Raw genomic sequence first — 26,852 nt, 5'->3', positions numbered from 1 at the left:
TCTGAGGAGGGCAGAGCTCTTCGAGGGGTGTCAGCGTACTCCAGAAGTGGGTGGAGCAGCCACCTAAGCCAGGGCAGGATAAGGCATCCACTCAGTGCCCTGCTCTGCAGAGCTGGGACCCAGGATGGGGACTGGGAACAAAAGGGAGAAGAGATGGGAGGGTCGGGAGCATGGGCAGAAAATGGAGGCGGGAGAGGAGGTCCAGTTGTGCTAGATGCCCACTGCATAAATTTGGGCTGACAGCCAAAGCTCTGGGCCTGCTTCCTCCATCCACAAAATGGGCAAAAGCATCTGCCCTACCTGCTTTACAGGGCTTTTCTGAGGATTAATAAGGATACTGGGCGTCAATAGTCTCTGAGCTGGTAAAGCTCTGGACAGGCATGGGGGATTATGGTTCTCATCCTCATTATTTCAAATGAGAACCGCATCTGCTGACTGTTGAGCTATATCCGGCCATTAGCTCGAGGTTCTGACTAATTGTTTTTTAATGAAAAAAGAACAAGATTTGCTTAATGTTTCATGACTCACACAGTGAGTATCTCTAAACCCAGAATCTCTCAATTTCAAAGACGTGATCTGTCCATCTAACTGTGGTTGAGACAAGAGGTCAGAGGCAAACTGCCCTCTTTCCTGAGACCACTGGGCACTAGCAAACCCACAGCAATTGAGTAGGTGAATAAGATGGTCTCTGCCCTAAAGGAGGCCAGGATGCATGAGGAGGAAGACCTGCTAGGCTCTCTCTGATGCTTTACTTGGTGGGGAGCCCTGTAATAGGCACAAGCCAGAGGCCAACAGGCCATGCCATGAGCAAACACTGAGAGCTGTCCTAGATGCCAGTTGCGATTATAATCCAGGGACAAATATAGGGCCAGGGAGACTGTAGCAGGAAGATGGCATTTGAGCTGGGCCTTGGACAAGGAATAATGTTCCGCCCTAGAAGAGGACATTCCAAACATAGGCATCAGCCTAAGATGAAGGAGGAGGACAGGGAAGAGAACAGCTTAAAAGGAACCCTTCCCTCAAACAGCTTTCAGTGCAGTTGGGAAGAAAAATAGAGAACATGAAAACCATATAAGCATAATATGGATCTAGTCACAGTCAAGAGCCAAAAGAAGGGTATGTGTGGCAGTCTCTGCCTCCAGGTTGGTTCAGGCCACCTTCTCTCATGGGCTGCTTTCTAGGCCCCTCCAGTTAGGCTCCTGCCTTCTTCAACACCCATTCTCCAATCTAGAGTCTGCACACTGGCAGTTATACTCCTAAAGCCCCCAGGAAGCCTGTCCTCCATTCCACTGCCCGCAGGAGAAAGTCCAAACCCTTCATCTGGCATCCAAGATCCTTCACAGTTTGGCCAACATTTCCAGTCACAAGTCCTATCATACACTTTCATATGCCCTATGACCAAGTTACACCAGACAATTCCTCACAGCCTGCTTGCTCATGGAAGTCTTTCATGTCCATACATTTGCTCTCTCAGCCTAGAACGCCAAAGAAAGTGGGCTCTGGGGTTGCATCCTAGAGCTGTGACCTTAGGTAGGTTACTTACCGTTTTTGAGTCTCAGTTTCTTCATCTGAGAAATGAAGATAATAGTACCTATCTTTTAGGATCACCATAAAGATCAACAGGTCCAAACAAGTGGAGCTTAGATTAGCTCCTAGTACAAAGCAGGTACTCAAAAAATGTTAACTCTTTGTTGTTGGTATTGATGGACTGAAACTCTCAAGGTTTAGCTCAATGTCACTTACATAAAGAATGAATTGCTCTCCTTCTGCACACACATAAATCTGTGCTAGTGTTAATTTCATTCCCTAGTGATAGAAAATCAGCAACTCATCATTGTGTTGACAGTAAACTCAGCTCCTAGTGGGTGTCAACAAAAGTCTGGGTCAGTGCTGAGGCTTCCTAGGTCTGGTCTCTACTGTGGCTGCGGTGGTCAGGATACACCTAGTTATGCTGTGGTAACAAACAACCCCCAAATCTCAGGGGTTTCAAATATCAAAGGTTTATTTCTCAATCACACTGCATGTTGCTCATTCTTTGGTGAGGGTTCTACGCCATACTGTCCTAACACGGAACCCATGCTGACAGAGCCTTTCTCTGGGACATTACCAGTCACTGGTGGCAAAAGGAAGGGAATGTGACAAATCACGCACTGGCTCCTAAAGGCTACACAAACTGGCACAGAACAAGGGACACTCTTCTCATCACCTTTTACTGGTGAAAGCAAATCGGTGGGAGAATGCAAGCCTACCATGTGCCTATAAGATCGGGACACAGGCAAACAGTCCTCAAGGCCAATGGCTCATATCAGGATCATGCTGGTATCAAACACTTCCTGGTACCTTCTGGGAATGACAGCAAAAGCAGCGAGTGGTTTGTGACTTCAGGCTGAAGAAATGAGGCCCTGGGAGCCATCTTCAACCCACCCCCTGCAGAGGCTCTAGGCCATGTGCAATAAAAACAGCAGCAGAGCTCTGAGCTGACAAGCTTGGACAGGGCAAAGCTCAGCCCTCAGAGATAGAGTGGGCATGTGGGAAGTGAACAAAGTTCCAGCACCATACTGGGCACTGGGCTGGGCTTCCGGGCCTTGCATCCAGGTCCAAATCCGACATTTACAGACTCCATCCACAGCGCTCTGAGAACGCAAGACAGGCTGCCTTCCTGAAGTCAGAGGGCCGATTCCTCCTGGCAGACAGGGCTGTTATCCTTTGGCCTATCCCGCGGTGACTGCTCTCTCATCGGCCTTCCACAGGGGCTCCAAAGTAATGGGGTCAATTCATTCTAGCTGAGAGAAAACTCACATGACTTTCCTGAGTGATCTTCAGCCACTTGTCCTGGTAGAACTGTGCAACAGGCAGGGGTTTTCTACAGCACAACCTCAGGGCTATGTCCACCCTCCCAAACCAAGCTCTGCAGCTGTGCCATAAATTACAATAATCCCAAAGAAGATAGGTATGTCTTATTAAAGGTGCAAGGCTCTGGAAGAGTGAGCTTTAGTATGTAAAATCCAATCAGCATGGCCAGGCAGATTAATCTAAGAGCTTCAGACAATCACATAACTGTGACATTTACAAAGAGGCAACATGACTGTTAACCAGACTCATAGTTGCCCAGGTGCCTCAGAGCCTTAGAATCACTCTTGGGAGTCTGGAGTTAGATGCAGCAATGACAGCTTTCTCCTAGATGCTCTGGGATCCCTGCAGGGAAGCTGAGTCAAGGGGGATGTTTCTGCAAGCCAGGAACACACTGGCCCACCAAGGCCTACCCCAAGAGAAGGAAAAGCTAGTGCCTGCAGGATAAAGGGGTTCTCTCTGATCAAATTGGCCGCTCTGACAGAAGCATGCCCAGCCACATCCCTTCCCTTGGAAAGATTCCCAAGATTGTGCAGGGACAAAAACACACTGCTGCCCAGACACACCTCTGAAAAAGGGTCCCAGACTCTTGGGAAAAATATGCCCGAATGATGGGGCCACACAGCAGCTGTCTCCCTTGCTAGTCATGCCACCCGCCTTTACTTCCCTGCTCTGTGACTTCAAGCGAGTTGTGTTAAGGATCTGGAGCAGCTCCAGTACAAAAGGCTCTCCTTGGAAGGAGAAGCACATCACTATGCACACCATGCACATACATGCACATGCGCCATGCATCTCCATCTCGGCCAGTCTGCTTTACTATCTTGGGCCATGCCCTACCTCAGCTAACCAGCTCTGGCCAAGGGAGAACAAGAATGGGAGAGGGGCCTTAGGAACACGTGGTATAATCCAGTAGGAAAGGACTTTTCCAACAATGCATATGACCCAAGTCTGGCCTTCATGTTCCAAAAAACTGGAGCTGGGGGCAGGGTGGGGAGGTCTTCTTTTCTTAATTGGAGACTTTTTGGTGTCTAAAGTTCACATTTATTTTCTCTTTATCTACAGGTGAATCACAGAAGAGTCTGCTGACCATGATGCTGGGCTACTGTTCCTTTTCTTTCTTTTTCCCTCTTTTTTCCACATGAATTTCTTTTTTCCACAATGAATTCCCAAGTGAGTCTCTTGGGAAGCGCTGATTTGAGATCCAGCTGATGAGTCCTGCCTGCATTATTAGAGTATGAAGATAGGTACTTGGTCAAGATGGTTCCCCGAAAATGGGCTTTGCTTAAAAGCTGCCCACAAAACTGTCCAGTTCAAGGATGACCCCAAGGTCATGTCATGAATGTTAGTTAGATAAAATCTGCAACAGTCTTTTGGCCAAAAAATGCACTAAGACTCCCTCTGGTTAAGATTTCTCTGGAGCATGACCAGCGCTGCCCCCACAGCTGCATCCACATCCTGCCCAAAGGACACTGGGAAGGGGAAAGCCCTCTGCACCTCCTGCTTTAGCACCTCATTCCTGGACAGTGCACTCCCACTGCCAATCAACCGTTTCACACCCCAATCCTTGAGCTGTTGAAATGGAAGCATGGAGTGCAGGTTTTGAACAATGCCCCGGCACAGAGCCCGGGTCACATGCCCCAGGGAGAGGTCAGAGGAGGAGATTCTGGTCACTGAGGCCAGCTGGTCCGGCAGGTGCCTCTCGCCCAACACCGTTGGAGTGATAGTTAGGCGGGTGTCTCTTTGCTGTGCAGCTGCCTGGATCATGCATGAATACACAGTGGATTCTTCGACCTCTAGACCTTCCAAGAACAGAAAAGACCTGTGTGAGTTCATGCACCCTTGCTGTAGGCTGAGACAGTATAGCATTCCCAGTGAGCAGGGGTAGATCTACTTGTTGTTCATCCTCACTTGGCTGGCCGTTTCCTGGCTCAGTGACTCATGCAGCTAGCTAACTATGCTCTGCTCCACACACCAGCTGGCTCTCTCACTGCAGACCCCAGCCGAGACTTCAGGGAGAGATCTTGTAGGTGTTGCTGTGAACACGAAGCATTCCACAACTAAGCATCCCATAACTATGCTCCCAAGGGAGGCAAATGTATTCACTGATCAAAAAAGCATCATCACAGCTACTATTAGACTTATCAGCAGTGTCAAAAAAAAAACCCAGGACCACAGTGCTGATCACAGTCTAGCCCAGCGCTCAGCAGAGGTTGAGAACCACCAGTCTAAACCAATGCATTTCACATTTGAATATGTATATGAATCAATTAGGGATCTTATTAAAATGTAGTTTCTGATTCAGTATGCCTTGGGGGAGCCCTAAGATTCTGCAGTTGTTACCCACTCCTAGAGGAAGGCAGTGCTGCTGGCCCCAAAACTACACTTTTGAGGTAGAAGGTTCTAGACCAGTGCTTACTGACACTTAAGGGTGTAACAATCACCTGAGGAGTTTTTATAAAATGCTTACCCTACCCCACCTAATGGCCAAATCATCAGTTTTCTGCAGGCAGGACTAGGACATCAACATTGTTTCCACAATGTTTTAAACTCCTCAAGTGTTTCCAGTGCAGCCAATCCTGAAAGCCACCACCCCAGTGTGACCATGAAAGTCTCCTCAGCAGCACATTTAACTCATACAAACTCAACTACATACACTTGGGAATGAGACAGAGAGAGGAAGAGGGAGAAATAATTTAAATATCATAGTCAAAATGTGATCAGCAGAACTCTGGTTCAACATGCCAAAAGCAGGCTGCCTTGGTCAGTAGAGTATGTGACTCTTGATCTCAGGGTTGTGAGTTCAAGTCCCATGTTGGGCATGGAGCCTACTTTAAAAAAAAAAAAAAAAAAGCCGGAATGAATATTACTGTCTTTCACCTCCCTGTAGAAATTCTACTAAAATCTAAGAAAAATCACATGCTTGATGAATAACCTAGCACATGTGTACAAGTATACAAATCTGTAGGACTGAGTCCTTGGAGAATCTGTTCAAAAGATATGCACATCATATTCTTCCCTTAGAAGTTGGACCAATTTACACTACTACTGAATGTAGAAGAGGGATTATCTCTCCATATCATAGGAAACACAGTGCATTGAAAACTTCTAAAAGAATAGAAAAATAATATAAAACCATGAAACTAGTGGGAGAAAAGGGGAAGGAGATGAAAAAGAAAAAAAACAGATCAATCAAATAGAAAGCTTTCAGATAGAAAAGCTCCACCTGGCTGGCTCAGTCAGGAGAGTGTTTGACTCTTGATCTTAAGGTCGAGTTCAAACCCCACATATGGTGTGGAGATTACTTAAATAAATAAAAACTTTAAAAAATAGAAAGCAAAGGGACTAAGGAGATATGATGATTAAATGCAATGTGGTATCCTGAATTGGATCCTGAAACAGAAAAACGACATTAATGGAAAATTGCCAAAACCCAAAGAAAGTCTATAGTTAAAAGCAGAAAACAATGAGCCATGTGCTTGCATGTCCTTAATAAAAATTCCCTGAAGAATGTTAAGGAAATGTTAAAATAAAGTGTTCTTCCTCACTGGGAAACATTTGGGCCATGAGAGGCACCTGAAGGAAGGAACAGATTAGCCGAAGGCCCAAGAGACCTGGTTTCTAGACCTGTCTCTCCATTCCTTGGCTTACCACCTTATTCAAATCTACTGGAGGGGATCAAATGCTATGAGTTGCCAAATAGTCACATCAAAGGCTTAGAATCACAGACCATCAGAGCTGAAAAAACACAGAAGGGAAGGGACTTGCCAAGGCCACGTAATAACTTGACAGAACAGAGAACTGATGCCACTCTCCTAGGTCACACCACCACACGATGCTTATTTAACAAGGAGTTATACCACACTTGTTATGGGCTAGACATCATTCTAAGTGCTTTGCAATAGAACTCATTGGATCCTCACAGTCCTTCAGGGTAGATCTGGGATAATCCCTTTTCAGATGAGGAAAGTGAAGAACAGAGGGGATTAGTAACCTTCCCTAAAGCACAAGAAAGTGGCAGGGCCTGGATTCAAACGCAGACCACCTGGCTTCAGAGTCCCTGCTCTAGGCCACATGAGGGTGGAACTCGTGTTTTTTAACTTCTGTAAGATAATGCAAATCTAGGGTATTCTGAATAGAGAGAGTTTTATTTTTATATCTTGTGCTTTAGTATTTCCATATCTGGTTAATAAGTATAATGTCTCTTATCTCAACAACCTACTGTATTTGTATCTATATATTTCTTATTATTTATTTGCTTATTTATTTTAGAGAGGGGAGGAGGAGCAGAGGGGGAAACAGAAAGAGAATCTTGAGCATACCCCCTGCTAAGCACAGAGCCTGACGCTGGGCTTGATCCCACAACCCTGAGAGCATGACCTGAGCCAAAAATCCAGAGTCAGACAACCAACTGAGCCACCCAGGCACCCCTATTTATTTATTTTAGAGAGAGGAAGAGACTGCACATGAGCAGGGGCAGAGGGAGAGAGAGAGAGAATCCTCAAACAGACTCCATGTGGAGTACAGAGTCCTATGTGGGGCTTGATCCTGGGACCCCAAGATCATAACCTGAGCCCAAATCAAGAGTCAGATGCTTAATTAAGTGAGCCACCCAGGTACCCCTGTATCTATATATTTTTTAATCAAATGATGTAATTGTAGAAATTTCTTAAAAGGTTAAGTTACATCCAGTACTAGCCTTCAAAGTCCTCAGTTTCACCAAAATAAGAACCATGACAATGCAAAAAACTTTTCATTTTCAAAGGATCTTACAGAGAAATTAAATATTACCGTCTCTTTCAGGGGTAAAAATAACAAGTCACTTCTGTGTAAAGAAAATACCAGTCAACTCAGTCAACGATTCATAGAGCCAACCAGTTAAACCAGTATCTAAATATAGGGCTTGCCTAAAGATTCTGATAACTGGTTCTGCATCTTGAAAACCTTTTCTGACACAGGCAAAATAAAATCAGAGTTCTGTTCTTTTAATGACACATTCCTGAGGGGATCTCAGCCAAGGGGGCAGAATTCCCCTAAAATCCTGACATCCCTAGCCAGCCAGAAAGGACATGTCAGCAACACCTGTCTGCACAAGCAGTATGACCTTCCCATGTGCTCCCTACTACCTGTGTCCCACCTTGTTACTATGCTGAAAGCTTCCCAGAGTGACCGGTTTCAGAGCTCCAACGGGTGGACTAGTGATCTCCCTATACCTGCATGGCTGACCAGAAATTTCACCTCTACCTCAAGTGCTTAGAAAGGGAACCTCTCCTGGAAGGAGGTTACATGTTTCTCTGCAAATGAAGAGCAGAGAAAGGCCCAATCTATTCTATCCTGACGAAAGCAGGAGGGCATCAGAGTTCTCAGGGATCCCTTCCAAGAAAGGGAGTCAGGAACCACTTGCCAAGAATAAGTGCTATAAGGATTTTATAATAATGTAAAATACCAAGACACTCTTCACTCATCCATGTTTTATCATTTTATTTTCAGCTGTCTGTAGTCATCAGAAAGGGACAGTGACCTACTAACAAAGCAACCAGGGGGCACAGGAAAGCCAGGGGACTAGTCAGTGTTAGAGGAGAAAGAGCTCCCTCAGAAAAAAATAAGTGACGGCAGCTCAGAAGATGAGAAGAAAAAAGGCTGCAGGCCCAGATCCCCAAAGAAGGAAGGAATGTGCTGGATCTGGGCAGGATCTGACACAGGAATCTAGAAGCTTAAATAACACAGGCAGCACCAAGATACTGCCACATTGCAAGGACAAGCAGGGAACACATCACTGTGTGGGCAACAACTTACCTAGATCCGTCATCCACTGTACCAGCATGTGGACAAATGTGGCCAGCACATTGCCCCCATTGAGTGATGCTGCCACAGCCAGGTAGGTCCTGTCAAAGTACGGAAAGTAGGTGACTGGAGTCGCAGGGTCTGGAGTCTGCACTGGCTGGAATCCTGAAGGCATGGAGGTTGCCAACTGAACTGAGGTGCTGATGTTGAGAACTGGGATCCAAGGAAAGCAGAAGTTAGGCCTGTTGGCTGACTCAGAGGGCACAGGTCACAACAGGGCAAGGGGAGAGTATTCTGGTTTAAAAAAATATGTCTTCAAATTCTTTGAGACTCCTCCTTTTTGGAAAGTAGAGCCTAATTTCCCCTACCCCGTGAGTGTGGGTGGGACTTGGGGGACTGGCTTCTAATTGAGAAAATAAGCAGAAGGGATCCTGTGCCATAAAAAGGGTCATATAGGGTCATAAAAAGGCACTGCAGCTTCTGTCTTGGATCACTTGCTCTGGGGAAAGGCAGGCACCATGTCATAAGCAGCCCTGTGGAGAGGTCTATGTGGCAAAAAACTGAGGCCTCCTGCCAAAAGCTACGTAAATGAGCTGAGAAGTAGATCCACCAGGCCTAGCCAAGCCTTTGGATGACTGCAGACCCAGCTAAGCAACACCTTGATTGCAATTCCATGAGAAACCTTAAACCAGACCATCCAGACACATCCAGATTCCTGACTCTCAAAAACTATGAGAGATAATAAATGTTTGCTGCTGGAGGCTATTAAGCACTGGGGTGATTTGTTACACAACAATAGACAATGACGTATAGAGAGTAAGACCTCACTCAGTCCAAGTATTTGACACTCTGTGAAGGTTTCATTCATTTTTCAGCAAGTGCCACCTCTTCCTTATATCCACGGTGTTTTTCTTAACCTCCCTCCACCAGCAGGAGAAAAGCTCACAGACTGAGCACAGAGAGGATGATTTCCTCCTCTGGATTGAGGCCAAGACCTGTGGATGATTCTAGAAATCTCTTTTCTTCCCTGTCTCACAAGATCTGGCCAAAAAGCCTGTTCTTCTCAGTCTGTTGGGATATGAAATAAAACAGAGGTCAGCGTGTAACCTTCCTACCTACTGGGAGCTTGGAAGCAAGAAGACTAAAAACAATCTTAGAAAGCCAATAACCTTTACTTTCTGCCATATCAAGTCTTCCACCATGACCCTTTACCAGAAGCAACATGTCCTCCACCTGTCCCTTCAAGTGGAGGTATCAAGGATGGAGGCCAACCAACTTTGACCAAGCATACAGAACAAGTGAGCACAGCCAGCAGCCCCAATCTGGAACCAGAGACTACAACCAGCTCAGTGAAGAGGGAACCTAATACCTACTTTCTTCCCATCTGACTAGCCCTTCAATTACTGTAGAAAAAGCACATTTACATCCAGGCACAAGATAGTCCGTTGTTAAGGGAATAGCCTTTGATTAGAAAACCACCAGTGTATAAAGAGCCAGGCTCTTTAGAGGCACCATTCCAGTGTGTCACAACTGCCCCATGAGAAACATAACATTGCCCTCATTTTGGATGGTGACAAGGGCTCAGGAAGAAAAGCAACCTGTCCAAGGTGACACCGGAAGGAGAAGAGAGGCTAAATTCTCACCCAGGCCAGTAGGCTGGACTCCAAAGACCATGTCAGCTCCCTGACATTTATACTCTGAGATGGTGTATTGGGAAAACTAAGTGTCACAGAATAAATTTAGCACATTTTCCTGAAGAACTGATTTTAGTTGAAAATTTAGGAGAAAAGGTTTTGAACAACTTTTGACTTTAGAAGACTTTTTTCCATAAAATACATGCAAACAAAATTGGCAGAATTTCCCTTTTCTCTTTCAGATAATTTTGCATTACTACCTAAAACAACATAAAAACAGTCCTTGAAATGTTATTTCTTAAGACTATCATGAAATAGGAACAAACTGCATAGAGCAGAAAGCTGGTCAGAATTTTTAAACTCAGGGTTGAATTATAATAGTTCTAACTGATGGAAGAAAAAAGATGTGGTAACAAAAAGAATTCAGGTAAGATGAATGAATTCTCCATTCCCCTTGATAAAAAGGAAAGGACTCCCAGAGTGGACTCACTCAGCAAGTCTGCGATGAAGATCAAATGAAACCCTCATCTTGCAACCACCCTGTTTGGGCAGGCAGGCCCCAATTCTCCCCTTGTCCAGGGAGGCGCAAACAATAGCCCACAGGCCATATCCACCCCACCATGTATTTTTGTGTGGTCTAGGAGCTAAGACCAGCATTTACATTTTGTTTGAAATAACAGATTTTATTGAGATGTAATTTGCATAATTCACCATAAACAGCAACCTTTTAAAGGGTATAATTCACTGGTTTTTAGTATATTCACTGTTGTACAGCCATCACCACAATCTAATTTTAGAACATTTTCATCACTCCAAAAAGAAACCTTGCACCTGTTAGCACTCGGGGCTCCGCCCAGCCCCTGGCAACCATTCATCTGCTTTCTGTCTCTACAGATTTGCCTGTTCTGGACTTTTCTTAGGAATGGAACCTGACAGCATGTGGCCGTTTGGAACTGGGTTCTTTCATTCCTCTCTTTCACTCCCATGTGTGGCATTTAAGTTATGTGGATATATCGCATTTTTAAAACCCATTTATCATACTTGTGATTTCTCTCTCTGTCAAATAAATAAAATCTTTAAAAAAAAAAAACCATTTATCAGTTTGTGGGCATTTGGATTGGTTCTACTTTTTGGAATTATGACTTATCATGAATAATGCTGCTAAGAACATCTGTTTGAAGTATTTGTGTGGGCATGTGTTTCCAGATCTCTTGGGTCTGTACCTGGGAGTAGAACAGTGTGATAACTCCCTATTTCACTTTTGAGGAACTGCCAGACTATTTTCCAAAGGGGCTGCAGCATTTTACTATCCAGTAGCATACTCCTATACTTTTAAATGGCTGAGAAGTCAAAAGGAGAAGAAAATTTCATGACACATGAAAATTCCATGAAATTCACATTTTAGTGTCTTTAAATGAAGTTTTACTGAAACACAGCTATACCCCTATTCATTTATGTATTGGCTATAGCTGCTTCCATGCTTCAGCAGAGCTGAGTTGTTAGGACAGAAAGTATATGGCCTGCAAAGTCTAAAATATTTACTTTCTGTCCCTTTACAAAAAAGTTTACCAAGCCCTGCCCTAGACTGAAGCCTCCACCACTGTGACTCTTTTACACTGAATACAGAAAGACAGCACTCCTAATCAGATTGGATGGAACTTCCACTGACAAACACATAATAACACAAAACCCGAAAACCTACTAATCTATTTTTTTGGTCATGGAGTTATACAGAAATCAGCCACCTAGAGAGCGTCAATTCCCTTACCTGGCCCTAAAGAGGAAAAGCGCAGACTGTGGTCAGGGACAGAACTTGGCTGGCTGGATTGTAAGCTCCCAGAGGAGAGGTTTCACCTATAGGAAGGAGGCTGTTTTTCATGTTTACAACATAACGATAGACAGGATGCCAAGGCTGCTGGTTATGTGCGCCCCTTGGGCCCTCACACAGAGCTGGAGCTTAGGAGGTACTAGAAGAAGTCTAAAGAGCCAATAAAAGAAAGACATACCTGCATCTGTCCTTTTGGCCATACAGGAATAGACGGAGGCCTGTAAATCACCCAAGGCCACGCCCACCTGTGTCCCCTTTGGGATTTCAAACCAGGCACGGGAAGTTCTGCCTGCCACACTGCCAGCCTCCGCGATGTCTGGGAGAAGGTGGATAGGAAAGCCTGAGGCCTTCAATCTGCAATCCAAAAACAGACAATGTATTCACCCGGAACTGGATTTTTGGTCTTTGTTGTTTCAATGAAGGAAAACACTACAGGATACACACACAAGAAGGGAGGGTAGAATCCAGTGTTTTCACAGAGGGCCTTTTCAGCTTTTTATAAACCATTAAAAATAGACTTGCATTTTTTAAAAAAAGAACACTGGCTTTCAAAAGTCTGGGGATTGGCCGTCCAGGGGAGAAAACAACCAGTTTAAGCAGGGGTGATCAGGAAGAGTTAGATAAGAGCCAGATATCATCGCCATCCAGCCTTCTGTGTTTTGAACCTAACACAAACACTCTGCAAAGGGAGACAGCATTTCAGCACACAGTCATAATCAGTTAGCACAGGCCATACCAAAGTCAAACCCAACAGTCTCCTAAACACCAACTGCATTCATCACTCAGGGTTAGTAAACAGGGGGCTATCAATTTTACAGAACATGCTAGAAAGTCCTTTACCTGAACTACCAGGTGCTTTTTGTTTTTTTACAGAGCTCAGAATTTAGACCCTGAAGGAAGTGAACTTAGAGGGCACTGGATTTCTGGATCTGAAAAGGCAAATGATTCCTTAAAATGAACTTTTGAAAGACATCCCTCAAGACTATTACTTTCATTTCTTAACCTTATTTAAGAATTTGTTACACTGACAGTTGTTCTTTGAAATCCGCAGGCTAGGTCTGAGTCACAGAGAACAAGGGAGCCCAACCTAGGTCTGGACAACTGTGGGGGAGCAGGACAGCATGGTGTATGGGGTACCCCCCCTCCAAGGGTTCACTCACAGCCTGGCCCACCCTTGCCTGGTGACTGGAACAGGCTGAGGGTCTTTGGAACCTGATTCCTGGGTTCTTGGAATCCTCCACTATTGTTCCCAAATGGGAAAACCCCACTAAATCGCTTGCATTCGAGATTCTGGCCTTTACCCTGGAGCCAGCTTGCAAAAATATACTCACATCTCCAAGTTCCAGCTTTGGCTCTGAGTGTTGAAATAGCCCCAGCTAGCAGCATTCTGGTCACACATCAGGGATCTTGGCAAGCCACACAGCATGGCAACCACATAGTCATGGATGGTACCAGCAGCATCGTAGGACTTCAGGAACTCTGGGCTAGTTTTCATACCAAAAACAGTTCAACATGGTCTAATAGCAACTCGAAAGCATGTGCTTCACCTAGCTGCAGGCAGCGGACTAGACATGGCATAGCTGGGTGGCAGCAGGCATCCCACATGCTGTGGCTCCCTGATGGCCGAACCTCCCAGGGGTAGGCCCTCCCGGCCACTCAAGGCAACACTGGCTGGAATTGGCCTTCAGGGAGTGGTTTCAAGGGAGAATATGCCATGCTTGAGAAAGCAGCACATCAGCAGCCCTGACCCCACCATGAACTTACCATACAACCCTTGGCAAGTCCCTTGCCCTCTCTGCCTTTTTCTTCCCCACTCTGGTTTAGAATCAGATAACCAACAAGGAGCCCTCTGAGAAATGAAGCAGTTCTAGAAGTCTAGGTCTTGTGACCACCCCTGTGCCAGGCCACCTCACTGAGGGATGCTCCAGCAGGTGGAACGATACCAACCGGCTGGAGATAGACTCTTAGCCGTTCTCGTGTCCCTGGAAATCCAGCACCCGATTCAAAAATCAGTTGTCTATACCTGTTCTTCAAAAGCCAGAAGATGGTTGCACAGCCAAACCCCGAGGCCACATTGAGATGGGACTCTGGTTGGGGCAAAGAAGCCAGGAACCCACTGCTACACCGGCCGTCCTGCCATGTGACCAGGGGACTCACAGCTCCGGGCTCAAACACAGGAGAGGGCCCTCCCTCTGTCCATTCACAGCCTGGAACAAAGGAAATTACCAAAAACAGAGAAAAGAACAACTGACCAGCAGCAGCATGTCCTCGAGACCACTCTGCTAGTGAGATCACAGCATGATAATGCTTCACGTATGCACGTGGGTTCTGCTATCAGAGCACCTGGGTTTAATACCTGGCTCCACCACCAATGGCTGCATGACCCTCACCAAGTCACCTCCTCCCTCCATTTATCCCACTTCCTCTATGTTCCCCTTAATTCATTTTTTAAAGCTGATGGCACAACCCCTCCCCTTCCCTGTAAGAAAACAAATTTGGCACACTCTCAAGTCCCCTAGTCTCTGTCCTTCCAACCCTTATCATGATAATATCATCTAGACTTGATTCTGGATTATGATGGATATATTTTCTCTTTTCCTTTGGTCTCAGCTAATTGATTTTTAGACATCAAACTTTACTCAGGAATCTGGCCATCTTTACTTAATTTATCTCATTTATCTCTTGAAATCTGGATTTTTTTTTCCCTCTGCTCTTATTTAAATATTTTATCCCAAATTAGTTCCAGCAAAGTTCATCCTGTGGCAAAGCATCTAGAGGCCTATATGGCTCAGAATATTTTTTCATACCCTCATATTTGAAGGACAGTTGTAACAGTCTAGGTTCTAAGTTCCCTTTCTTCAATACTTAAAAATACTTTGTAGACTTGTGATAGATTGCCACAATTTCCTTGCTACTACTCCCATTAAAGGGTAGCGTTCAAATCCTTTCTCCTTAAATCTAGGCTGGCCTTGATGATTTGTGAGAGCAAGAGAATGTGGGGGGAATGACATCCTAGGACTGCCAAGGTTAGGTCATAAGAAGATTTGCAGCTCCCACCAGAGATTCCTGGAGCACTCACTCTGGAGGAAGCCAGCCACCATGTAGGAAGTCCCACTACCCTGAGGCCACCATGCTGAAGAAACTAGGTGGAGAAGACACATGCAGGCATCTAGCAGGCCATAGTCAGCTGAGTCTAGCCTTCCAGCTTTCCCCACCAAAGCATCAGGCATTGACCAGAACCACCCTTGAGCCCTCCAGACAAGTCTGTCCACTAGATGAATACTCCCAAGAAACCTCTGTCAACCCCACATAGAGCAGCTCAATCTGATACACAGAAGTAGTTCATACAAGGTATGATAAAATGGTTGCTGTTCTAAGTCACTGGGTTTTGGAGGTAGTTTGTTATGCAACAATAGAAAACCCAAATGTGATTCCATTGCATTTTTACATAGAATGTTGCTATTGAAAACTATCTAGTCAATATGCTTCTATTCTTTTATATAGCATCTAGTCTTTCACTCTGTAAGCTTTTGGAGTTTTCTTTGTCTTTGAAATCCTTAAAAGTTTGCTCTAATATATCCAGCTGTAAGGTTTTCCTTCTCTCCCTCCATTGACATTCCATGGGCCCCTTTGGTCCAGACTGTTACATCTTATTTTGTCAATTATGGTAAATTTTCTCCATTAATTCTCCACACACCTCCTCCTCTACCGCTTTTATTTTTCCTTTTCTATATCTCCTAGTATTCAGATGCTAGTGCTTCTATTTGTATTTTCAATCTCTCTCTTTTTTTAATATTTTCTACTTCGTTGTCCTTTTCTTCTTCCTAAATTTGCATCTTTCACTCTCTAATTTGCTCTGAAGTTCTATCCATTCCACTATTAATCCCAACTATTATACTCTTTATTTCAACCATTATATTTTCAATGCCTAATGTTTCTGCTTGGTTCTTTTTATGTCTTCTTCTTACTGTATTTTTGCTAATATTCACCTTTCACATATTTTAGTATGTATGACAGGCTAATTTTAAATTCTTAGACTGTCCACTCTAAAGGTCTGGGGAAGATGGATGAGACCTGGGGTGAATCCACAGCGAACCCATCCCATCCTGAAAAACATCTCCTCAGGTCAGGGCTTCCAGTCTGCTCCCAGGATGAAACAATGTTTTGAGGATTCTTAGATTATAGGTCACCAGCCCTGTGATTAGGGGGAAAACTCCCACTTTTCTCCACTGCCTTGATTTTATTCAAGGATACCTGAATTACTATGGATATGGGGACAGGTACTGCTTGTCCTAAAGCCACGAGAGTCCAGAGGAACCAGCAGTTCTCCTCTTGATTTATCTTCCCACAGGCAAGGCTGGTTGCCTCTTATCCCAGATCCAAACCATCAACCCACACGCACCAACTCAAAGTAGTCCCATCACCCTAGGTTCTCTTACAGTGTTCTCCCCTTTCTTTGGTGTTTTTCTCTTATGATTCTTCTGAAACCAATCTTGGGGGAAGAGAGCCAGCAGTCAAGCTAGTTCAGCATCTTGGTGGCAACTGTATCTGGAAGTCCAGAGGTGGAGGAAACTTATAACTATTTCTTAGGTCCTGATATCTCTTCCTGCCACATGTTGACTTTACTGTCAAACTAGTAGCAAGGGAAAGGGTTAGAGTTAGGGTTTGGGTGTATTGTCTGTGCTATATATATAGGGTTGTATTATTAAATGAGTTAACACATGTACACATTTAGAACAGTACCTGACATAGCTAGTACTCAATTCATGTTTTGATGATAATGATGAAAATGAACCATTACCTTCTAAACTCTGTCCAAGGTCTAAGACTTCCAACAGCTTTATAGAAAGAGAATACACACCCCCCTACATATCTTTTGTTCTCTCCTATCCTCATACAAGGGAGATTTCTCACACTTCCATACAACATTAATACAACCATTGCAGCAGAATGGGAAAAGAATGTTAATATTAAGTGCCAGGTGAGAAAAATTATCAGCAGCAAGAGTACTACAAACCCAATGGACGGACATGAGAATCTGGCTCCACATGACATGAGATGGCTTCCAGGTGAGACCAATGCCTGCCATGAAGCAAACCAGGGCAAAACCCCACATGTGACTGTTTCATGACCATGACTGATTTCAGGCCCCAGATTTGGGAGCCAAAACCATTACATTTTCTTATAAGTATGTTCATTAAGAACCAAAGAAAGAGACCTAACTGCCCCTCCCCCTGAGTTCCAGGCCACGAAACATCCATTCATTCATTCACTTATACATGTATGATTGAATGACATGTATATTAAATATCTAGTATGTATTAGGCACTGGTTCTAGTCCCTGAGAATACAGCAAAGAACAAGGAAAAGTCACTACCTTCAGAAAGCTTATATGCTAGGGATATAGAATATAAACAAGCAAATATGTGGTACCAGATACTTTTAATTGCTGTCAAGAAATATACAGTAGTGACAGATATTTGGAGGGTGATCAGGGAAGTCCTCTCTGAGGTGACATTTGAGGAGGGATGTGAATGGAGTAAGGAAGTGATCCAGAAGAATGTCTAAAGATACATACTGCAGGTAGACGGGTCAGAGCAAAGGATCTAGAGGATCTTGTCAGTCTCTGCTTGGTATCCCCGGCCAGTAGCCAAAAGAGCCATGCATCTAAACCACACTCCGTTTCACATGGGGTGAAGGGCTCCTCAAAGCAGTGTACCCTCACAACTGTATACTACATCTGTACTTAAACTTCAAGCTGCATTATTATCTCAGCTCTAAAGTTGAGTCTCTGCAGCTTTTTTTCAACCCCTTTATCTGCTTCCAAAACTCTGATCCTTTTTCAAAAACAAATTTGGACTATTGTTTATTTTGTTTGTATTATAAAATAAATGTGGAGCTCTTACCATGTACAGGTATTGTTCAAAGCACTTCAAAAATATTGATTCATTGAATCTACATAGTAGCCTTATCACATAGGTATGATAATTATCCCCTTTATACGAGAAAAATGAAGCACAGAAAAGTTTAAAAAAATTGTCAAAGGTCACATAGATACTAAGTGGTAGAACCAGGATTTTCAGTATAAGATGTTCAGATATTACACATAAAGTCAAAGGCTTGGGTCCCAGTCCCCTTCCTGTCCTAGTTAGCCCTTGTGGGTAACCATCCAAATAAAATGTTTACACTGATACAACATATTTGGTTTGCTTTCATTGACTTCATTTTGTTTTTGTCTATTTTTTAAAAACAAATAGCACTACACTGTATTTCTTTTTCTAGGCATTGTTTTTATCATCCAACAAATGTTCTGGACTTCCTTCCATATCAGGATATGTGAACGTACCTCCTTCTTGCTAACTACCGCATATCCTTCTGCAGCCTGGGCACGCCAACAATTATTCCTCCATGCCAGTTTCCACTAGCGTGACAAGGGGGCAAAGAACAACCATGAATGACCATCCTTATGCACATCCATATGAAAGTGATTTTCCTGAGCAGATTCCAAGTAGCAGAGCTGCTGAGTCATAGCAGTTCCCTTATTTTTAACAGGCCCCACCAAACTGCCCTCCAAATGGCTATGCTAATTGACACTACCACCACTCATATTTAAAAGAACCAATTTTCCACTTCATTTGCCAACTCTTGGCATTTTCAGACTTTGATTTCTTATAATCCAGTGGGTGGAAAGTAATTTCTCTTGTTGTTTTCATCTGTGCTACCCTAAGTACTAATGACATTGAGCATCTCTTCATATGCTTATTAGCCACTTGTATTTCCTCTTCTAGGAACTGCCCTTCTCAGTATCCTTTGCCCATTTTCCACAGAGCCATTTGTCCTTTCTTTGTTCTTGGTTTTTTAGTACGCACCCGTATTCACATGCAAACGTTTCTCCTAGTCGGCTGCTTGCCTTTTAGCTTGGTTTTATGATCCCCATTTCTCTCCTGCTATTACCGAGCCTGGAAATGGAGTCTACAGGCATAATAACCACAGGCCTCTCAGAAGACACTCTCACTGCCTTTCCTCTCCGCCCGCTGGCTGGCCTGTGCCCTCCTGGAAGCAATTAGCTCTCTGCTCAGCAAACTGGTGCCTGTCTGTGTTGACGGCCTTGAGTGTGCCCTAGAGAGTGAGGGCTTTGTCTGCTCGTTTCTTTGTCTCCAATGAGGTCTAGCATGGAGCCTTATATATTGTAGGTACTGAAGCCAAACTCATCTATGGCCACCATTAAAACACAGTGACTTGCTCCCAAGTATGATTCACTCAACTCTGCTAAGCAAGTATTACCATTGCCAAAGAGTGGCTTCCCTCCTTCCCAGAAGCAGAAAACAAAACAAGGAGGCATGTAGGTTGTCTCAATGAAATATTAAGCAGCTCTCTCCAACAATGTGGGCAATGGTTTGTGTGGTTGTTACAGAGTCCAGGAAACGGGCAGAAAGGGAGGTGTATGACCAGACCACAATCTTTAGATCTCTGTTGTCCTTTTTGGGAAGGGTTTTAGTATTAAAAGGACATTTATTCTCATTAATGCAAAATTAAGGAGTTTAAAAAGCTTTTACAACCTAGATTCCCACTGAGAGGCCAGCTCTAACACCCTAATCGGCCTTCTCCACAAACTACTGATTAGAGCCAAGCAGTTCCTGTGTTTCCAAACAGTCTGACAACAAGCAGATAAGAAGGAGGAAAGGGGCAAGAGATACTGCACTGACTTCTACAGTCACCCAGGCCCTCCTGGGAACTGATCAAAGGATGCTTCAGTAGACACCTGTCACATTGCTGAGAGGCAGGTCACCACTCACTTGGCCCAGGAGAACTGGAATCACTAACTCTCCAGGCAAAAAGGGGTGAACCAATGTTCAAATCCCCTTTACTACAGACCCCAAAGTAGCCACCCATCCTGTACTTAAAACACCTGCAGTAAAATGTTGGCAGCTTTGAAGCTGGGTGATGGGTATGTGTCTGTTCATAATAATATTCTCCCTGCTTTTATGTCTATATAGAATTTTTTATAGCTTAAAAAAAAGGCTTTTTTTTTTAAAGATTTTATTTATTTCTTTGAGAGAGAGAGAGTGAGCATGAGAAGGGAGAGGTCAGAGGGAGAAGCAGACTCCCTGTTGAGCAGGGAGCCTGATGTGGGACTCAATCCCGGGACTCCAGGATCATGACCTAAGCCAAAAGCAGTTGCTTAACCAACTGAGCCACCCAGGCGCCCTAAAAAAGGCTTTTTAATGCTAGCTATAACAGGAACACATAACATCCAAGGAAGTTGGACATTCTTTTGGGAAGTTCCTCTCTTCACTGAGCAACTGTACTGTACCCTCCTGCAACTCTGGTCCTTCTAGAGGCCTTTAAGAGCTCAGTGTCTAAAATCAGACTAACCTGGGTTCAAAAGATGGAGTCACCACTTGCTACCATATGACCCTGAGCCTATGAACCTCTCTGAACCTCCACTTTTCATCTGTACAATGGGGCCATTAATGTAACCTACCTCATAAAGATGTTGGGAAAGTTCAATGAGATCATATAGATAACACCCTTACCAAGCATAGAAGCATTTTTATTTTGCTAGCTTAATAAGTCTCCTCCTGGAGGCCAAACAGAACAGGTCACTGACCTCTGCACTATGGGAGACCTGATAGAAGAGGACCAACTAAATACTCAGCACCTGAGCCCATAAAAAGGATGCCCTGAAATTTAAAAATCACAAACTTCCGTGATTATGGCAAACAACAAAAATTGTGCCCAAATTCAAGTGTCCCCTGTGTCTTGGCATCTCCCACAACTACACTAATCTTTAGTTGTCTGCGCTGATGCTCTGAGACACTGACAGAAATAAAGAGAAAGCTGTGGAAAATCCACTCCGCTGAATCCTACAGAGAATCAGAGAGAACTCACTCTTCCCTCGCCCTGTTTATGGACAGAGTATGAGTGGAGAGTTCGCTTACTCATTACACATTTGTACAAGAAAAGGTACACACAAAATGCAAGAGGCAGCATAAGCCATTTTGTTCACACTGCAGGGTGACCTGTTACTTCAGAGGAGAGCCCTCCGCAGCACTCTGCTATCCCACAGTGATTGCTAGGAGCACATGATCACCCCCAGAGCCCAGCATACCTTGGCCTGTTTTCCAAAACATGACTCCATGCATTTGTCCCGACACTCCAATGCCACAAACTTCCTGGAGCAGCTGCCGAGGAAGGGCAGCAAGGCACTCATTTAGGGCTTGGATGATTCTGCTCACATCCTGCTCCTGCCCCTGGAAACAGAACAGGACACATTGGGCAGGGGCACACAGACAGGGAGAAGAGGGCAGAGGCCTCAAGGAATTTCCTGGGTACTATCTGCCGAGCTAATTCCACTGGGGTCACTTCCAGGACTGCTCACTGGCCTCAGGGAGGACGTGTGGGACTGAGGGTTCTCTACCACCTTCAGCAAGGCCTGGAGCAGGAATGTGGTGGGCAAGCTACTCCCTCCCCACACAGGTGAGGCACTGCTGCGAATTAGATTCAGAAATGGCCAAGGCTCTGGCCTCCGCTGTAGGTGAGTCTGACCTGAGGAAAGCATTGTATCTGCCCTATAAGAGTGGACAGTCTCACAGGAAGGATAGGAAAACACAAGAAAGACCATAATGTAAGTAGAAGCTAAGGGTCTATCACAAGGGACACAGAAGTTCAGGATAAGGGAAGGATGGAATATAGCCAGGAGGAACCTGGAGGAAAGTTGTAGTCAGGAAAGGCCTAATGGACTGAAGCACTTTAGGACAAGCTCTAGCATTTTCTTCCATGTGGACTTTAGTTCATCCACATGGCAAACATTTCCTTAGTGCCTTTAGAGCCAGACCTTAGACTTGGAAACAAAACACCCACTAGGCAAGGTAGGCAAGGAGATAACCCCAAGAATACCTGGGCAGAGCCCCAGGGAGATGGTCCATATGAGGGGCTGGTGGGAGATGAAGCTATAAAAGAGGAGAGGCTGAGCCCAGTGGGGGATCTCAAGACCCAGGGTGAGAGGCTCCTCCTAAAGCCCTCCCCTTGGGCTTTCTGAATAGGACAGTATCATCATCAGAAGGTTAATTAGGCAATGGTATAAGCTACCCAGAGAGAGACTGGTAGTATAGAGAGATTTGGGGATTGGGGGGTGGAAATGAGATTCAAGAACGTCAGGACCATCCTTTCCTGATTGGCCTTTTTTCTGATCTGCTGCCTCCTTAAGAACTTCTCACGGCAGAATAACCTTGAAAACCAAAGTCATGAGAAATAAGAAGCTGTCAACAAACAGCATACTAATATCTATGAAGCAAATGGTCTTTGCGACAAATATGTGAATAGAATGCAGGATTTGAAAAAAGTTAAAGGTCTCTGGAGTCAGAAGCAAAAGCACATTTATGTATCTTAGAGATACCAAAATGCCAAAACCAATTAAGCAGTGTATCCAAATGGGTGGGAGGTACAGACTAATATAACTTTAAAAGTAGGTGACTCACACCAAAAAAATTTAGGTAGGTTCCATGACCATCTCTTCTTTTAAATTATGAAGTCCCTGTTAAAAACTAGAAATCAGACTCCAAGAACCAATCCAATCCCAGGAGATGTCTCCATTCAGTAAGAAGTTTCAAAAAGCTAAGGAGGCCACCACAAAATATGCACTTGGAAAAGCAACCCAGATGACGTAGTTGTTTTCTCAATGATTAAGTAGATTTTAAGAGACTCCACACCCAGTGTGGAGCCCAGTATGGGACTTGAATTCATGACCTTGAGATCAAGACCTGAGCTGAGATCAAGAGTTGAACACTTAGTCACCTGAGCCACCCAGGGGTCCCATCATCAAGAATTAAACATGCATGTTTAAAAGAGTTATGCCTATCTGATTAACATTTGTGCTTAAGGAAACTTAAGAGTATTTGGTATTTTAGATAAATTTACATGTTTAAGAAAATTTGGCCTAGGTTACCTTTGTAATTGAGTAACTGATGTAGATTTGCAATTGTAACTTCAAATCTCACTACTGTATATTTATAAAAGGATTTTAAACATATAAAACATTTAAAGTTTACATCGTTATCCATTCAACTTATAAGATTTATAAGAATTATTTAGGTATTCTGAAAAGCTTTGGGTCAGGCAACTAGAGTACCTTATATACTTAAATAGAATATTGTGTAATGTTATATTTTATATTATATATTTATATAAAATGTATAACTAAGGTACTTAACTGAGATGGTGTTATTATTCAAAGGTCCTCAAAAATGATAGTTACATTTTTTGACTTACAAATGGAACCAGCTTTATGAGCTAAATTTAAAAACTTAAGAACTGGGGTTCTGAATTTAATAAGTTGAATACTTGTTTTTATTTCAACCAAAGTAAAATGTTCTGGCACACAAAAATTATCTCAAGGCACAAAATAAATTTATACTTAATAACTAAAAGGACCCATGGAAAACTCAGAAAAGAAATGTGGCTCAGCTCTTAATAAATGTCTGGTCTCTGGAGAACTAAAAAGCACACAGTCTTGGAAAAGCATCTAAAGACCACAAGCCCCAAGATACCCTACCCAGGGCAGAACGCAGCCTTCTCCTCCTTAAGACAAACCCCTCACTTGCCCGTCAGGCTGCTGGCTTTGGGCAGGGGCAGTTCTAAGAATCCAAACAAGCCTGAACAAAGGAGCAGAAGAAAAGGAAGGTGAGGTTGGGTGGGATGGGGGAAGGAGTGCCAAGCGAGCACAAATCATTTCCCTGAGGCTGCAGCCCCAGATTTTAACAAGACTCTATGGCAGAACTGACTAGGCAGTGAGAGACCACCAGAGAGGAGATGCATGGCTGTGCACCTGAACTGAGATGTGTTGGGAGTATAAAAATACATACCAGACTTCAGATTTAGTATGAAAAAACACACAATTTATCTTATTAATAATTTTATATTAATTGTTATATATTGAAATGATAGTACATTGGATACATTGGACTAAATTAAATATGCAATTAAAATTAATTTCAAATGTTACTTTTTACTTTTAGTACTAGAAAACTGAAAATTACAGGTGTGCATCACATTTGTGGTTAGAATTTCTTTTGGATAGTGCTAAAGAGTTCCCACAGGACCTTGGAAGGTGTATCAACCCAAGACAGAGGAGCCACTGTTTAAAACGGGCCCAGGGTGGGTGAGTCGTGTGGGTGGGGATGGTGGAGGAGGGAAATGGGCCAGGCGGCAGTGAAGACAAGGGGGTGTCAGTGCTCAGCAATTAGTTCGAGTTTCAATAGTGAGTGTGATCAGTAAGTAGCTCTTTGACAACGGGCATACCCACAATGTAACAGGATTGGTGCTGCCCCCTTTCCTTGGTTCAAAATATCCATCGCTCTACAACCAAATCAAATCCGAAAACGTCAGATCTGAGGAAGAACGCAGAAACTCATTCAACTCTCCTACCCACCAACCCCTCTTTACAAATGAGGAAACTGAGGCCCAGAAAGGGGAAAGTAGTAACTCAGAAAGGGTGACAGAGATTCCCGCAAACATCCTGGTATTTTAAAGTCACAAATACTTAAAAGCTGCCAAGCTTGACCTTGGTGTATACAATACTTACTAAGAGTAAAAAGTACGGACATAAGGAAAGGACAGAGTCATCAGGCATTTCTGTAGCTCAGTGGTCCTCACCTCAGGGGTAATGTTTGTCCCCAAGGATATATTTGTCAGGATGGGGACATTTTGGGGTGCCACAACTGGGTAGAAGGATCTACTGGCATGTAATACTTAAGGCCAGGGATACTGCTGAATATCCTACAATGCACAGGACAGCTCCCCACAAAAAGAATAATCTAATCCAAAGTATCAACAGTGCCAAGGTTGAGAAATTCTGTAGATGAAATTACAGCAATACTGTTTGTCCCAGAGCACAACACAGACGTGGAGGATGCAAGGGGGCTATTCCTGGCCTCTCCTAAAACTGTCATTAGGCAGGTGTGGCACACTGTGTGCCTGTAAACACAGAACAGCCTGCTGCATGCTGTGATAAGCCTAGAAAGCAGTTTTCAAGAAATGACCCTATTTCAGGGCCCCTGGGTGGCTCAGCTGGTTAAGCGTCCAATTCTTCATCTCAGACCAGGTCTTGATCTCAGGGTTGTGAGTTCAGCTTTCCCATGCTGGGTTGGAAGCCTACTTGGGAAAAAAGAAAAAAAAAAAAAAAAAAAAAGACTGGATCTATTTCAAGAGAAAAGGGCAGTACCTAACTCCACTCCCTGTAATCCCAACTCTGCTGCTCACCTCCACAGGGTAAGAGCTGAAGATGGCTCTATTTCATAGTCCATGTAGTGAAATAAGCATTTTAAAATACCCTGATGCCCCAACCAAAGTAATTTGGAGTCTATGAAAATGCAAAGTGCTCCTGAACTCTCTATCCTCTGAAATGTTTCTGAGCAAGATGGACTCTGAACCCTAAAGAACTTAGATAAGTGCCAAAAGATTGTGAAAAACAAGCTCTAGGGAATGGGGCTTGTTCGTGGCTGGAAAGAGCCTTAGAGGCCACCTATTTCAACTGGGAGAACAAGCAAAGATCCAGAAAGAAGAAGAAAAAAAAAAGTCCTAAGGTTTTACAGAAAGTTCCTGGATATTAATTTCTATTGTCAATTAACTGAACATAGAGCTACCTTTTTCAGGGAATTAATGGAATCCAGCTCTAAGAACTGATGATCTTTCTGAACCCACATCTCCAAACAGATCCCACTCTGGTGAAATTCTCCATTTCTACCCCGTAGCTTTCACAAAACACTAGTTTTAAAATATAATGATCCATCCGATCTTTTCCTGACATTTAAATCAGCTTCTCTCTCCTGTCTGTGTCTGCACAGTCCTTCCTCCACGTGTCTCAGCCTTTGGATCCTGGTGTCTTTTGCTGACCAAGTGTTTCAATTCCCCAGTCCACATTCCATCCCTGAGGAATGAGAAGAGCCACTTACGCCCTGTTTCTACAATCTCAGTTCCTGAGGAAAACCTGTATTCTGCCCTGGGGAACAAAATGAATCCTGAACTTGAAGATACCGGATGCCGGCAGGTGTCAGGTGGTCAAGAACAAGAGGGCGGCCTGAGGTTACACGGGGAGCGCAATTCCCCCGGATCAAAGTACAGAAAGTGGAGGGCAGAGAGCACCGGGATAGAGCGCCATGAGCAATACTCCCAGAGGCCAGAGAGCCAGACGGTGTCAGCAGGTGGGAAAAGCTCCTGGGAGGAAGAGTAACGGATCACAGGGAGCTGCAGCAGGCAGGAAGAGGTCGGACAGGCTGGAAAAATCAGGGAGACTTCTTTGAAGAAGAGGGGTGTCGAGGAGGCCTCCTTTGAGGAGCGAGAGTGGCTCCCCGAGGCGGCGCAGCTCCAGGACGCTGCCTCACCTGGTGCCCTGCCGCCGCACTCTGGGCCGCCGCCTCAGCTCGCGTAGCCCGGGCACAGCTCGCCAGTACCACAAACCCGGACGGGTCGCGGGGCACGGCCTCCACCAAGGCCGCCTTCACAGACGTAGTACCTAGGTCGATACCCAGAGTGACCACCCGCGTAGCCATTGCCTCAGGGAGTCGCGCAGCTGACGTACGAGATACTGGCGCCCCCTCCTGCGCGCTCCGCACTGGTTCTAGGCGCCGAGGCGGGGCCAAGCCTTCAGCCACACCCAACATTGAGGCTTCTCACCTTCCCATTGGTCAAAGGAGGCGCATCCCCGCCTACCCTCGCGGCGAGCCCCGGCCATAGGCGGAGAGGCGGCGGAAGGCAGGATC

At 44.5% G+C, this 26,852-nt stretch overlaps 2 protein-coding genes across 3 annotated transcripts in view; both read right to left on the bottom strand.

The window, feature by feature from the left end:
- TRPV1 (transient receptor potential cation channel subfamily V member 1) overlaps positions 1–8,732 on the bottom strand; it is a 44,599-nt gene extending 35,867 nt beyond the window's left edge. The window contains exon 1 of one of the 2 annotated variants that reach the window (XM_045085460.1): positions 8,644–8,732. The gene's annotated coding sequence lies outside the window, so the exon portion shown is untranslated. Of the gene's footprint in view, positions 1–2,249; positions 2,335–8,643 lie in introns of those variants that run through there. The other variant, XM_045085461.1, reaches the window with a different exon arrangement.
- On the bottom strand, positions 1,978–26,720 carry SHPK (sedoheptulokinase). Its single transcript, XM_004781936.3, has 7 exons — positions 26,475–26,720; positions 21,206–21,347; positions 14,117–14,300; positions 13,425–13,577; positions 12,272–12,447; positions 8,644–8,844; positions 1,978–4,649 (listed from the first exon to the last, which is right to left on the bottom strand). The coding sequence occupies exons 1-7, from the start codon at positions 26,640–26,642 to the stop codon at positions 4,237–4,239; spliced, it is 1,437 nt and encodes a 478-aa protein (XP_004781993.1). The 5' UTR covers positions 26,643–26,720; the 3' UTR covers positions 1,978–4,236.
- Between the last annotated feature and the right edge of the window lie 132 nt (positions 26,721–26,852).

Source organism: Mustela putorius, unplaced genomic scaffold (assembly GCF_011764305.1).
Source record: "Mustela putorius furo isolate JIRA1106 unplaced genomic scaffold, ASM1176430v1.1 tig00000867_pilon_pilon_pilon, whole genome shotgun sequence".
NCBI lineage: Eukaryota > Metazoa > Chordata > Mammalia > Carnivora > Mustelidae > Mustela > Mustela putorius.
This window is presented reverse-complemented; position numbering and strand designations above follow the sequence as displayed.